The sequence below is a fragment of the Rhamphochromis longiceps genome, linkage group LG10 (genome assembly GCF_057381845.1).
Source record: "Rhamphochromis longiceps isolate RC_006_pf linkage group LG10, R_longiceps_female_GT1.1, whole genome shotgun sequence".
Lineage (NCBI taxonomy): Eukaryota > Metazoa > Chordata > Actinopteri > Cichliformes > Cichlidae > Rhamphochromis > Rhamphochromis longiceps.
Genome location: NC_140566.1, coordinates 4,900,355 through 4,915,279, shown reverse-complemented (window position 1 = coordinate 4,915,279; position 14,925 = coordinate 4,900,355). Strand labels below are relative to the sequence as shown.

The 14,925-nt window shown below is 38.4% G+C and overlaps 1 protein-coding gene across 1 annotated transcript; it reads right to left on the bottom strand.

Moving 5' to 3' along the window:
• Nucleotides 1–4,670: 4,670 nt before the first annotated feature.
• On the bottom strand, nucleotides 4,671–7,700 carry LOC146660195 (uncharacterized). Its single transcript, XM_085419951.1, has 5 exons — nucleotides 7,559–7,700; nucleotides 6,398–6,473; nucleotides 6,140–6,295; nucleotides 5,623–5,712; nucleotides 4,671–5,005 (listed from the first exon to the last, which is right to left on the bottom strand). The coding sequence occupies exons 3-5, from the start codon at nucleotides 6,242–6,244 to the stop codon at nucleotides 4,820–4,822; spliced, it is 381 nt and encodes a 126-aa protein (XP_085276077.1). The 5' UTR covers nucleotides 6,245–6,295; nucleotides 6,398–6,473; nucleotides 7,559–7,700; the 3' UTR covers nucleotides 4,671–4,819.
• Nucleotides 7,701–14,925: the final 7,225 nt, after the last annotated feature.

Here is a 14,925-nt window from a genome sequence, read left to right as displayed (position 1 = left end):
TACAGAGTCATGGAGGCAGATGGTATTGTAGAACCAAGATTGACAGAGACAAAATTATTGACGTCAGAGTATGCTCTGTGTGCTAGTGAACTCAACTGTGCTACAAGAATTAGCAATGTTATGGAGATGCTTTTTTATAGCAACATAATTATTCTCTTAATTGCATTTCACTCTCAGCCATCATTAATAATAACTTTAAAATATGATTGTAGCATGAAACAACATGAGAATGCGTGTCTACTCTGATCAAGGCTACACAAAGGTTTTGCAGACTGACATGGCTCTGGATAGTGTTTATGAATTCTTACAATTCTATGATCAAATGTGGTACACCAGTATAACCAGTAGATAATAACAAATTGTACTGTCCGAAAGTCTTGTTGAGTTCTGTGTCAGGGTTTGTTTGTTTTTTGTTATTTCTTAAGAACATGACTTTCAGACACCTGTTGTTGACAGTTCTCCACATGCCCGGTTTCGTCAGTTTCTGTAAGGACATACTGTGAACCATGCTGAGAGATATCAACATTTTGGCTAATACTCAAAACCTTGGCTGTTAGCCTACACACCTTCTGTGTGTAGGAGACCAGGTGGAAGGGAAGCACTGGAGGTGGACTCAAACTGTTCTACTATGACGTGGGCAGGAAAAAAATTGAGTGGGGTTAATCTTGAAGGAAAATTATGTGAAAAGTATTGTGGAGCTGAAGACAGTGTCAGGATCATCATCAGTTTGAACTTGGAAATTGAAGGGGCGATGTTGAATGCGGTCAGTGCATATGCCACACAGGTTGCTGTCACAAAAGAAAGAGGAATTCTGGAGTATGTTGGATCAAGTGGCGGAGAGTGTTCCCAGAGGGGAGAAGGTACTGATTTGAGCAGACTTCAATAAAACAGAAGGAAACAGTGGTGGTGAGCAGGTATAGAGTTAAATGAACCAGCTATTATGTTGCATGTCTCGTTTACCCATTCACACAAGCAAACTCCGCTTCAGGTCCCAAAGTCAAACGATCACTGCGGCATCACTGAGAGTTAAAAACTGTCTAAATTCTTTCATCTTTAAAAAAATGATCAGTGTTGCTGCTTTACCAGGTGTAACAATTAAGTTTAACATCCAGGCATCCATGAAAATAGAATTTAGTAAATTTAACGGAGTTAGAAGTTAGCAGGAAGTTAGCTCGCTAGTTTCCACCTAATCATGATATTGCATGTTCTGACTGAGAGATTTCTGGAAAAAATTAAATGCACAGCTCTGCTATCACTTCCAACACAAATGAAGACAGAAAACTAAACAGCAGTGACGTTTGTAGGGTTATTGAAGTTGGGCTAGCTGGTATATAATGATGTGCTACGCAATTGCTAGCGACACATCTATGTTAGCATAACATAAACACAGTGAAGCTGGAGGATGAACGGCAACTTTTTTCCCACCCGATAAAAGTCAACATGAGGGTTCCTGATGGTTAGGGACAGGCAGTGCAGAGGGGGGGGCTAGAGGGGCTTGAGCACCCGCCCCTTTCCTGATGGGTTCCCAAAGTGCCCTTTTGTTGAGGCAACTTTTTAAAAAAAAAAAAATTATTATTATTTTTTTAATGTGTGTGTGCGTGCGGAGTCCTGTCTGTGCCCCTCAACAATAATATTTAACTATTAATCACAGTTTTGCTAAATAAAAGGATCTGGCTTGCATCAGTCACATGATCACATTTAACCAATGATCGCCCTTGACGGCAGAATGCGCTGGTTACGAGCCGGGAACGAGCTCACAAAGAGCACGCGCATTTTTAGCGGTCTGGAGCTGTAGGAGAAACACACATTAACTCAGAGACACAGACTGATGCGACAAAACCAGTAAGTAGGTGTACAGCGTAAACTGTAGTGTATAGCACCCAGGAGTATTAGCTTATTACGTACACGTTGGTAAGCTGTCTTGTGGCAACTGACGAACTGAAACAAACGAGCGTGCTGTGTGTGCAACAGCGCGACAAACATTACCTGTCCTTTTATTAACTGCACAAGTAGTGCTGGTCATAGCTGCTGGCTACCTGTGTAAGGCTGTCATGGGTCTGTAGCTCTGTCACCGTTTTAGGGAACATATTTAGTTTTAAAGTATTTAGAACATATTTAGTTTTGAAGTAAGTTTCCGGGCTTTTCCTGCCTTTCTGGAGGGATTATATTTCACTAAAAAACGATCTAATATGCATGTCCACATAATAATAATTATAATTATAATATTTTAAAAAACACACTGTATTTTAAAGAACATACATTAAGAAGCAGATTATATTAGATTTATATTTTAAATAAGAAAAAATTTGGATTTTACAGCAGTAAAATGATTGTATCTCTACAGTTTAAAAATGTAATAAGCTTTGCCCTGCACAGAGTGGATAGTGAAACAAATGGAATCATCATAAATACATTATTTCATATTTATTACTTCCCCCTCCTCATTGCTTTATTATTGTAGCTCTAGTAATAAATATGTAAGGATTCTGGATCAGCACCGTGATGCCCATAGTATATACAGTATTCTGAAGAAGGTCTAAAATGTCACTGTGTGTGCGTGCATGTGTGTGTTTTATGTATATGGATTTTTTTAAATTATTACTCATGATATAACATTGTCCAGACATGGCTAGTAAGGACATGAGGAGGAAACAGCAGGAGCTGTGTGAGGCTACTAAAGGCAGTGCTATAACATTTTTCTCTCATCATTTTATTTTAGATTAAGTGCAAGAGTTGTTAGGTGTGGATAATTAAATTATAGTTTATTGCAATAGCAAGTTGTGCCTTGTTCTCAGAAAGACAGCAAGTGGAGAGTGATATATGAAATGATGGGATGGAAGGAAGAAGAGAAGCAAAGAGTGATTCACAGGCAGAGCCTAAGCGCTGTCACCAATCTTTGCATTTAGTTATTATCTCATGACACTTGTTTAATCAGCTACCATCTCTCCTATGGACTTTTTAATGTCTACAGTCTCAGATCAACACAGCCCTGCCCTCCAGCACTATCCACAGCAACCCCTCAACAGCAACATTGTACCCATCAGGTAAAACATCGGCTACGTTTGCTTTGCCTTGTTGCCCATATTAGATTCTTGATGAATGTGTGTTGTTGTTATTCAGCCTGGCTCAATGTGCCCCTTTTTAGCTTTAAGCACCCGCCCCTTTAAACCTCTCTGCACGGCCCTGGTTAGGGACAAATGCAATCGCATGGCAGGATGCTGTAAACGGACCAAACTTCAGTCAGCAGAACAACTGAGATAATCCATCCACAATACGAGGTTAGTCATTAATATACTGCAACAACATGGGAATAGAGCAGCTGCCAGAGAATTCAACATTAATGACTCAATGGGAAGTGGACGAAGCAAGAAGAATGAGTTGAGTAAAGTTTGACTTATCTGACTGTTTTGTTTCGCTTAATGTGCCTTATAATCCGGTGTGCCTTATGGTCCAAAAAATACAGTAGTCATTTCTTTGTTGGACTGTCTACACTCTAAAAAAAGATCTGCTGGCTTAACGTAAAAAAATTAAGGTAACAATTTGCATGGATCTTTTTAAGTTACTTCAGCTTAGCCACTATAGCGTAAATGCCACAAGAGTTCTTTAGTTAGGCAAACTCTATTCCTTACGTACAAACAACATGATTTGCTTTGTCCTCTACAAGCTTAATTAAGTTGAACCAACTTAATTTTAATTGTTTAAAAATTACTCCATTTAGTTATTAAAACTTATTTTTTTACTTTTATTCTACTCAGAAATATCCATGCAAATTGTTACCTTAATTTTTTTGAGTACTAATAACTTACAATAACTTATAACTTACAATTATACAATAAATTACGCATTGAAATTCCAGTTTTATGATCAAACTGTTTATTAGAACACCAGTCCACCATTCCAGACTCATTGACATTTCAATAGCAGACAAAATTGTTGCCTCCATAAAATAAATGACATAAAACACCCCTGTAAATCTGTCTCAAAAAGACTGAACATTTTGACAGTCATGCTCTGATTCAAGTTTGTTTGTGTTAAAGTGATAGTTTAGGTTTTTTAAGTATGAAGTACATTGTGAGTGTATTACACACAGTAGACAGCAGTCAGCACATTCCTGCCACCGACACGCACGATAGGCTCAGTTTGTTTGTGTGACTTTGGTAAATCTGAACTAACCCGAACTAACACCAAAGTCACCAAATAACACAATTACACTTACTGATCAAGGCAGCAGGAGACCAGCAACTCCTGTGTGCTGTCAGGTAAAATTGCTGTTTTTGTCCATGGACGCTGGTGGGCCAGAGCGATTGAAACAACAAGCAGTAGAACTTCTCTTTCCTCACAGAAAAGGCTGTCTGATAGCAAAATAAAGCAGTAAACATATTCTTGATATAATGTACATTTAAACTGACATCAGTTTTATTAGGATGGAGGCTCATCTTGCATGCCGGTGGCCCCGTCTGCTTCTCCGTAGGTGGAGCTTACTGACTGCCATCTACTGTGTGTAATACACTCACTATACATATGTACCTCATACAGCCTCACTTCAAAAGACCCGAGCTATCCTTTTAAAGTGCATTATTTTGAACTAGGTGTACTTAATGCTCAACGCTCAACTTTACACCTACTGCCTACTGTACAGTATGTAACACAACACATTGCAAACAACAGTGGAACATTTCCCATTTAATTTGAGGATAGCCTCACTCTTCACATTTTTTTAGTACAACAGTTTACTTTTTAGTGACATTACCTTAGGACTGGCTTTCAGATCATCCAGCTCGAGGAATATCTTTTGAAACACTTCAAAAGTGTTTTTCAGTTATTTTGGGTAGCTGAGGTTGAGTGCATATATCAGCCCCATTAGCAAGGCACAGGCTCTGGGTACATCCAGGTCTGCTAGGACTTCTGTTCCTTCAAGTATGATCCTTGCGTTGGCTGGATCAGACGTTGTGGCACCTCTGGTTACAATCTTCATCACTTCATTGGTAATATCCCCGCCACCATCCTGGTAGGTCAGAATCAATATAAATGTTTTAAGTAATCATACTTATACATGAGAGTAACACAAAATAGGGCTGCAACTAACAATTTTCTCGATTATCTGAGTAGTTGTTTGGTCCAGAAAATGTCAGAAAATGGTGAAAAATGTCAATGTTTCTCAGAGCCCAATATGATGACCTCAAATGTCAAACATATTCAGTTTGCTGTCATAGAGGAGTAAAGAAACCAGAAACCATTCACATTTATGAAGCTGAAACCAGAGAATTTGGACTTCTTTTTCTAAAATAATTACTCAAACCGATCAATTATCAAAATAGTTGCCGATTAATTAAGATAAGATAACCTTTATTAGTCCCACACGTGGGAAATTTGTTTTGTCACAGCAGGAGTGGACAGTGCAAAAGTTATGAGGCAAAAATTAGAATACAATAAGAATAAATACAGTACACAACTGTACAGAATAGAATAAAATAAAATACTATATACAGTAGAATAAAATAAATATACAATAAGATAAAAATAGAATACAAATACTATATACAACTGAGTAAAAATTTAGAAATCAATTAATAATAGATTAGATCGTAGCTCTAATACAAAGTATAGTCATGTCTGATTTACCTGCTCTTTGAAGAGATCCTCCTCCTTTTCCCTGAGATACACCACTAAGCCACGGATAGCGACCTCTCGCCTTCTCTCCACAGAATCATCCTGTGAATAAGAAAAAGAATGTCGAACTGCTCTTCGAGGAGGATGGGTTTTTGATAATTACATCAAAAAAAAAAAAAAAAAAGATTGACTTTATATGGCCTGAACTGTACCAATTATAGATTTCCAGTGATAATCAAAATAATGAATTGATCATTTCAAAGAGCCATTTCTCTGAAATGATCAATTCATGAACTTGAAAAATCCAGGTAACAAATAGAAAAACTGCAAAATCTTGCAAATTACTCTGCCAATCATGATCCACATCACCTATAATTTGTTTTATTATTAAGTATTTATAGTTTTAATTGATATTTGTGCCTCAAGCTCTAAACAATAATTTGACATAGTTGAGTTGTAAACAGCTACCTTTTAAGACTCAATATCACCTATTGGAAAAAAAAAAAAACTACATTTCATTCATTCATACCTCTAGCAGCATGTTCTGGATGCGCCGAATGCGCATTTTTGCAGCCCCTCCTCTTGAGGACAGCAAGGACATTATTTTCTGAGAGTACTGGTCCAGCTTTGCCATGAATGTTGTTTCCAGGTTAACAGTGGTGATCCTTCTGAATTCTTGGTTTATCTGTATAAAAAAAAAAAGGCACAAATAGGCACAACATGTTAATGTATACAATTTACTTTAAAAGAATACATACTGCAAATTATCTTATGGAAAAATATTTACCTGAACTGCATCAAAAAGAGCAGGCCATCTTTCTTTCAGGTCATTGATTTTTGGTGCTTGATTGACAACTTCCTGCCTGCGAATGGAGAATGTCTTTCTTGGTGTTTCAAATTTGCAAATTTTACAGATCCACTTCATTTTAAAAACAAACAGTTTAAATTACTTTAACTTGGGTGATTCAGAAGGCTGTAGTACAAACAACTTGTGCTACATCAGCATTACAGTAAATTTTAATTCATTGTTTTTGAATATTCAAGATGAAAAACAAGAAAAATGCTTGTAAACTACTGCAAAGAAATGGGCAAATTACACGCAATCAATATTCACGCTTTTTTAACTATAGTCTTTAGTCTAATCATTATCTCACAGGAAATCCTTATGACATTAAAAGTTAAAACTATGTATATTATTTTTAGTGTTGAGTTTCTCCTAAAAGTTGCTTTATGTTTCCAAATCAAAGATATTTTTTCTTAAGTGATACAACTGCGCTTATGTATCTGCAGTTAACACCCAAAAGAGCAATATTATATTTTATGTGCTAATGCACATTCAATGTAATGTCATTAAAACAACTAGTTTATGAATGTTACTTAAGATCTTTCGTGTGGCGTTTCTACAACATGGCGTTCGCTTCCTCGCCCGCGTTTTTTGACTGAACTTTGACACAGGCTGTTCTTCAGCTAGGGCTCAATTAACAAACTTCAATCTCACATAAAAATAACTCTAGGACTTAAACATCAAAATGCATCGATGTTAAACCGAATGTATACTCAGTAACCTACATTTGTTTAGTCATGAATGTAAAACGGCCCAGCCTTTTGCTGGTCAAACCTTCATCAACGCTGCAACGATTTCAAAGTAGAAAGAAGAAAAACGTGTATTACCCTGTCTTTGCAGAGTTAAAAACTACGGCTACAGAAGCTCAGTGTCAATTAACACCATTTGGCTGCCACCGTAAAACAAAACTTAACAAAGACTAATGTTACGGTCGAATTACTTCACAAGTTAGCCAGAAGTGTAATGTTACTAGCTTATCACCACCACTCGCCGAGGAAGAGTTTAGTGTTGTGTAAAAATAGATTTCTTGCAGTGCGTCTTGATAGAGTTAAAGTTAGAGTTATTAGCTGCTGTGAATAAAACAAGGCAAAAAATTGTACTCACCACAAAGCTTTAACGTTTGATAACGTTCCGTACAAAATGGCGTTTCTCCGCTTTCTCTCTTTCCCTCCGTTTCTTTCGATCAGTGGTCTGAGAGCACAACATGTCCGGGCAAGTCAGCCTTGTACTCAGCTTTTAAAGGACGCTTACGAGATTTTTAAGTTGTATTAACTGAATACACTTTCATGTTAAGTTAACACAGAAATGTCTGTTCAAAATCGATATATTACTGAGCTAAGACTGTTTTCTTTATTTTCATTTCGACCAACTCATTAAATTAAGTTATCAACTGATTACAATGTGTACATGCAACAAACTTAATTTTTTATGCAGAAAAAGCTATTGATTTTAAGCTTTACTTACTAAACCCATGAATCGTTTTTTAGAGTGTAGCTAATATGTCTGTGTAAAAAAAAGTTAAAAGTTAACTGCAATACACTCACAATTAAAGCCATCCTCTTTACACAATAGCAGCCTTAAATTGAACGACTAAGATATCCACAAGACAATGCATCATGTTTTATAGCCGACAGTAAGCAGCTTTTTTGTTTTGAAAATCTAAATACCTGGCCCTTTACCCTAACCGTAAAACCACATTTTGAGTCTCAAAAATACCTTTATATTTATGAGGACCAGGATTTGGTCTTCACAAGTGACTGTTAGTCACACAGTATATTGGCTTGACAATTTTTGGTCCTCACAAAGATGTTCAAACAAGTACACACACACACACACACACACACACACTGTTAGATTTGTATTGTTGATTGTCATTTATGCTTAGAAATATTTACTTATATATGCTTAGAGTTTTGTAATTAGTTGTAGATTGGTAGAGGTTTTGATCCTTGATAGTCTGCAAACTTTGTGTGTATTAGACAGCACTTTGGGAGCATGAGAGGTCATACCGTGTCTTATTGTTTTATGGTAGGATTAACGTAGTTGCGTCTGTTCTAGTCTAAGTGCTCTTTGTTTAGATGAACTGCAGGACTTCCTCACCGTGTTATCTAGGATGAACCATCTAGGGTGAGGGGGAGGCTACCCTCTTCCTGACCAAGGATGTTTGACCCTTTGATCAGCAGTCCACACACACACACACACACACACACACACACACACACACACACACACACACACACACACACACACACACAAAGGCAAGGTACTCTTTGTGTGTATGTAGACATCATATGTTAATGAACTTATGCATATTCATGTAACCTCAATAAAAGAACAGTGGTACGGGAGAACGGACGAGAGCAACTGGGGTCAAGCGAAGGAACGGTGCCTGTCCGGTTCTCTCCCGTGCACGAGAAACATGAAGAAGCTTGCCTACTTGTGTCTTGCTTTGCAGTGTAATTATATTGTCTTCAACGTTCCAGCGGATGGGTTCAAGCTACAAACCTATCTCACACACACACACACACACACACACACACACACACACACACACACACACACAGAGGATCAGAGATGATAAGTTTTAGAGTCAGACTGGTTGCTATGGCAACTCCAGTCACTGACAGGAGGGAGGTGGGAAACCCCCTGCTGCCAGCATGAGTCAGATTCAGAAACACAGGTAGGCTGGGATGAAAAGCAAAAAGTACAAATCATATTGGAAAAATTCCTCCATCGTGAATGGAAACACAGACTGATCTCTTCATTGAGCATAGCATGTATGATATGTTTGATTTTTGAGAGACTGAGGTACCCTTCACTTCAGTTTTCACCTGAAATTGAATAGTTTTATTATAGTTCTCCGTGTGAGTGGCTCTCTGCTCTGGGGATGTCTGGGTTAAAACCATATATCCTATCACAATAAGAAAGACTGGATTTAGGATTCAGTGCATGCAGAGCCAGAGGTCATCATTAAAATCTAGAGTGAGTGATGTCATTAGTACTGCACCAGGGAGATGACAAGTAAACAACTACATTTTTCTGTGTGTTAAACTGTGTTTTTTGTGATGTTTTCATAAAGGTTTGTGCAGTGTAGTTTCCACTGGAGAAACTGCTGTTCTGTCTCACATATAGAGCCTTACACATTACTACACGGACAGACTTTAAACTACATATTTTGTTTATCTGTTTAGAAGTGCCAACTACTTTTTCTGTTTTGAACTTTAAGGGGAAAAAACACTCCTTCCTTGTTGGCGGGCAGATAATGTGACTGTTACTGAGTGCCTACAGTTTGTGTGTCTGTGCACTTACTGTGTTGTGTGGACTGGTCTGGGCCCTTTAATTTGAGGTACATTCAGGAGGAACCCAGGATATCTTTCTGTTTTGTGGCTTAACCTAAAATCAGTAGCAGCTAAGCAGTCACACAAAGGTGTTTATTAGTTCACTAAGGTAACTTCAGGTTAACTTGGTTATTCTAGCTATGAGCTACAGTATTAAAAACACTGTAGGAAAGGCTTTATGCACTTTAGTCAGCGGGGCTTACTACATTACAGTTTAATCTGTTTGAAGCCACAAAGGAAAGTCTGCAAAAATACTGACTGTGTAAGTTAACAGATTTTTCAGTATCACAACCTTGGGTCATAAAGATATGAGTGTCGGGATTGAAATTGGCCATCTATGTTCTGCTTTCCCAGTTCAGAGTTCCAGGGTTACTGGATACCTATCCCAGCTGTCATGGGGCAGCAGGCAGAGTACACGCTGTACAGGTCACCAGTCTGTCACAGGGCTCATGACACAATATATTTGATAGTCGTAGACTCAAGTGCTGTCACAGAAGTTGGCTTCACAACGAGTCAATAAACAATAAAAGAAAAGAGTAATGAATAAACTGACAAAGAACGGTAGTTTATCAGTATCTGCAAGCACAAACCAGTCAGCTTAGTAGCAAAGGACACTCCACAGTACCCATACATACTGTTTTGAAATGTTAAAGCAATTCAGCTTGCATTTTGGCACTCCTGCAAGTAGGCAAGAACTCAGAATATGTCATAATTTGGCAGAACCCTCTGTGCCTGACCGAATACAGACTGTCTATAATTAAGATAAGATAAGATAGAACTTTATTAATCCCTCGGGTGGGTTCCTCTGGGAAATTCGACTTCCAAAAAAAGCACAGCAACGACCAAAGTTACAGTTACAGAACTGTTATATATATATACACACACACACACACACACACACACACACACACACACACACACACACACACACACACACACACATATATAAATACAGAGACAAATATAAATAAAATATACAAAGGGGATAAATAGAATAAATAGGAATAAAAAATAAAAATACAAGTGAATTGCACATTTCAAGTATTGAGTCTATTGCACTGTTGACTATTTACAAAAAGTATTGCACAAGGTATTGCACAGTGAGGTGCAGAGGCACTACAGCTTAGTTGTTCCCCCCTCCTTTGTCCTCCTGTTTCCCCTCCCTCTCCCCTCCAGAGAGGAGTTAAACAGTCTGATGGCGTGTGGGACAAAGGAGTTTTTAAGTCTGTTAGTTCTTGTCTTGGGGAGAAGCAACCTGTCACTGAACAGACTCTTCTGGTTGTTTATGGCCGTGTGCAGAGGATGCCCAGCATTGTCCATAATGTCCATCAGTTTCTTTAATGTCCTTTTCTCTGCCACTGTCACCAGAGTGTCCAGCTTCATGCCGACCACAGAGCTAGCCCTCCTGATCAGTTTCTCCAGCCTGGATGAGTCCCTCTTTGCTGTGCTGCTCCCCCAGCACACCACAGCATAGAAAAGTACTCCAGCAACCACTGACTGGTAAAACATCCTCAGGAGCTTCCTGCAGATGTTAAAAGACCTCAGCCTCCTGAGGAAGTACAGTCGGCTTTGGGCTTTTTTAATTGGACTGGAAGGAGAAGTCTCACCTTCATGGGAAACTCTACCAGACACAACAGCTTTTTGCCTACACAGAGAGATTACCACATCAATTTCCTATGTATCTGATGCTCTATAATACAGCCTGATATACTATTATTATTATTATTATATTTCTGGTCAATACCATCACCCTTAGCCTACATAAAAAATAAAGCCTTTACTCTAAATGAGAACACAGATTATCAGTGTGGTCATTTCAGTTGCAGAGGTTGAGACAGTTTTAGTTTTTATTCTTTCAGCTGCAGTGGTGTTTAACAATGAGTGCAAGTAGAGAATAAATATAGAGGGAGATTTCAAAGGTAGAATAAACTATGCACATTTGATTTATCCAAGCACAAATATCTGGCCTTTTTTAGGATCATATATTTAGACGTATAAAACAAATAAATTGTAGAATAATAAAATAAAATAATCAAGGAATGCAGCTGTGTCTAAGAATCTACATCTCCTAATAGTGGTCATGAGGTCAGTCATTTACCTGTTCCTCTTATCAAGAACTGATCCAACCTGCAACCTCAGCTGTTTTTGGGACTTGCAAAGGCCAATCCAAAAGTTCATTTATGTTACACACTTTTATTTGCACCTTTGCATCTTTTGGCCCCCATATATGGAAGCATTTTGCATGATCAGAAAATTGTGTCTTGACATGATAACTGCACTAATTAAAGGAAAGCAGGCATTTAACTGCAATGTGAATAAAGCCCAGTAAACTTTTATAAAGTGATTAAGCATTTTTATTTCTTTATTTCTGTATGCATCGCTGACCTTATGTGTTCACACTTTAGGTGAATGTATATTATTATATGAATATGTGTGAATACTTAAAATGTAAATAGGCTGAAAGGCCTAGAGATGCACTTCCTATTCGTAGCCACCAGGTGTCATTCTGTACTGCTTGTGCTCTCACCTTTGGGCCATTAGGCAGGACAAAACCTGTGGCCGGTCAAATTATTGTGTCCATTCAATAACAGACTTCTGTGGCAGATTGCCACCGGAGTGAAATGATGATAAAAAAACAAACATATTAGTGGTACTCCAAGTCAAAATCAAAGAAAAAGCAACATAAATGCAACAAAATACTTGAGTGTTTACATCACCGGAAATCTAAGCCTTCTCCTCTGAAAGACTTCCTCTGTACACCATAATTAAAGCAGCTTTTCACTGACTTCATTGTTCCTGCTTGCAAGCAAAACAGTCATTTCCCTTTCCCTCTTCTCCGCCAGAGGACATCGTGTTGGAGCCGGGTCTTAGGTGAGCTCTTTTTCTGGAGTGGCTGATTAAACATTCAAATGTTTATGACTGTCAGTGCCCATATGGAAAAGAAATAGTAAAAACTTATAAAAGACTTATAATAAGATTTGGCTTACTTCATATAGTGAATCATGTAAGGCTTATATGATTTACTCATGAAAGTAGCCACTTTCTCATTACTTTCATATATTGTTTTAGTAAGTATCCAAGTTTCATTTATATAATTTTTCAAGGGATCTTATATCTGTTTTCACTCTTGTATGCTTTTCATACAAGTTTCACACAAGACAGATACAAACTTTATAAGATTTATATATATCTTTTCCATATGGGTGACTCCATGGGAAGTCCATCACTACCAGTCCATCACTACCAGTCCATCGCTACCAGTCCATCACTCATCTCCTCTCTGCTTCTGTGTGGAGATTAGGTGTTGAATCTGTCTGGAGCCAGTGCAATACTCGCATCATTACACTGGCTGCCAGTTAGTTAATTTTAAGATTTTATTATTTGTTTTTTAGGGCAGCACGGTGGCACGGTGGTTAGCACTGTTGCCTCACAGCAAGAAGGTCCTGAGTTCAATTCCACCATCAGGCCGGGGTCTTTCTCTGTGTGGAGTTTGCATGTTCTCCCCGTGTTTGCGTGGGTTCTCTCCGGGTACTCTGGCTTCCTCCCACCGTCCAAAGAGATGCAGCTTGTAGGGATAGGTTAATTGGATAATCCAAATTGCCACTGGGTGTGAATGTGCGAGTGAATGTGAGTATGAATGGTTGTCTGTCCCTATGTGTTAGCCCTGCGACAGACTGGTGACCTGTCCAGGGTGTACCCCCCTTTCGCCCTATGACAGCTGGGATAGGCTCCAGCGCCCCCCGCGACCCTGAAAAGGATAAGCGAATGGATGGATGGATTATTTGTTTTTAAGGCATTGCACGGGTTAGCACCCTCATACCTTTCTGATCTTTTGAATTGGTACACTACAAGTTCACTGAGGTCTGCGGATCAATTGCTCCTGGCTGTCCCGAGGTCCAGATTAAATCACAGAGGAGATCGGGCCTTTGCTGTAACTGCTCCTAAACTGTGGAATGAACTGCCCCTTCACATCAGGACCTCCCCAACATTGGACACTTTTAAAACCCGTCTGAAAACCCACTTTTATTCCTTGGCTTTTAAATCAGAATGAGTTTGTATTACTTTTATTTATCTTATTTCTCACTCAAATCTTCTAATTTTATGATTTTTTTTAACTCTTATCACATCTCCTTATGATTTTATTTCTTTAATTATCTTAATTGTGCAGCACCTTGGTCAACGGTTGTTGTTTTAAATGTACTATATAAATAAATCTGACTTTGACTTTGTACACAGACCCCAGGGGCCTCTGAGAATTTGGGCAGCTGTGTAAATAAAATGCTTATGTTCATCGCTCGTGTTAAAGACTCAAAGAATAAAGATTACTTTATTTTTTAACAGGTTGTGACTGGAAATTCTGCATATTTCATTAACTTATCAACTCCTCCTGACACGGGTCAAATGTAGCAACTTGTGGTGCCACTTTGGGCTTCTTGGGACAACGACTGCATGACCTGATTTCAGCCTCCATATTCTGCCTTACAACAGTTTAAAACAATTATTTACACACTCCTTTATACTAATCAGTTAAAGTTAACTGTTCATTTAAATGTTTTTCTTAATTTCACCTTTATTCATGTCCTTATGATGTAAACAAAAACAGCACAGTGATTTTCAGGTATGTGCTCCACAATGCCTGTCACTGGAGATGTTTTGGGATAAGAAATTACTTGAGATTGTAGATGAGGAACCTGCAGTCTCTCAATTCCAGGGTGCTGCTCTCTTTCTGGCAGACCTCAGTACAGTCCAGCAGTCACGTGGTGCTAGATAAAAACGTGGCTGTCAACATGTCATGCGTGTATATAAAAGAGAAAATATATGAAGTTATCATAATAATACTTGCTACCCTACACAAGTAACATGGATTCCAGTTAACTGTGTGCATGCAATTAAACTTAGCTCCCAAACTTGCGTGGAGCTACAGTAGCAGCTTGCAGCTTTTCTAAAGAAAGTTATCAGCCATCCAATGGTGTCTATGCACCTATACAAAATCTGTAGCTTGGAAACATCTTGGGGCTTAAAGGAGATATACAACTGAATATCATCTGGATAGCAGTGATAAGAAATATCCTTAAAGTGCTCAGAAGGTGCTGAAGAGGGGGTAAATACAACAAAAACAATAAAGGTCCCAAA

Excerpts from the sequence above, each read along its gene's own strand:
- LOC146660195 (XM_085419951.1), bottom strand. The coding sequence starts at position 6,244 with ATGGCAAAGCTGGACCAGTACTCTCAGAAAATAATGTCCTTGCTGTCC. Across the intron at positions 5,713-6,139 it reads TCCAGAACATGCTGCTAGAG|GATGATTCTGTGGAGAGAAG; the intron begins GTATGAATGAAT and ends TCTTATTCACAG. Across the intron at positions 5,006-5,622 it reads AGGATCTCTTCAAAGAGCAG|GATGGTGGCGGGGATATTAC; the intron begins GTAAATCAGACA and ends CTGACCTACCAG.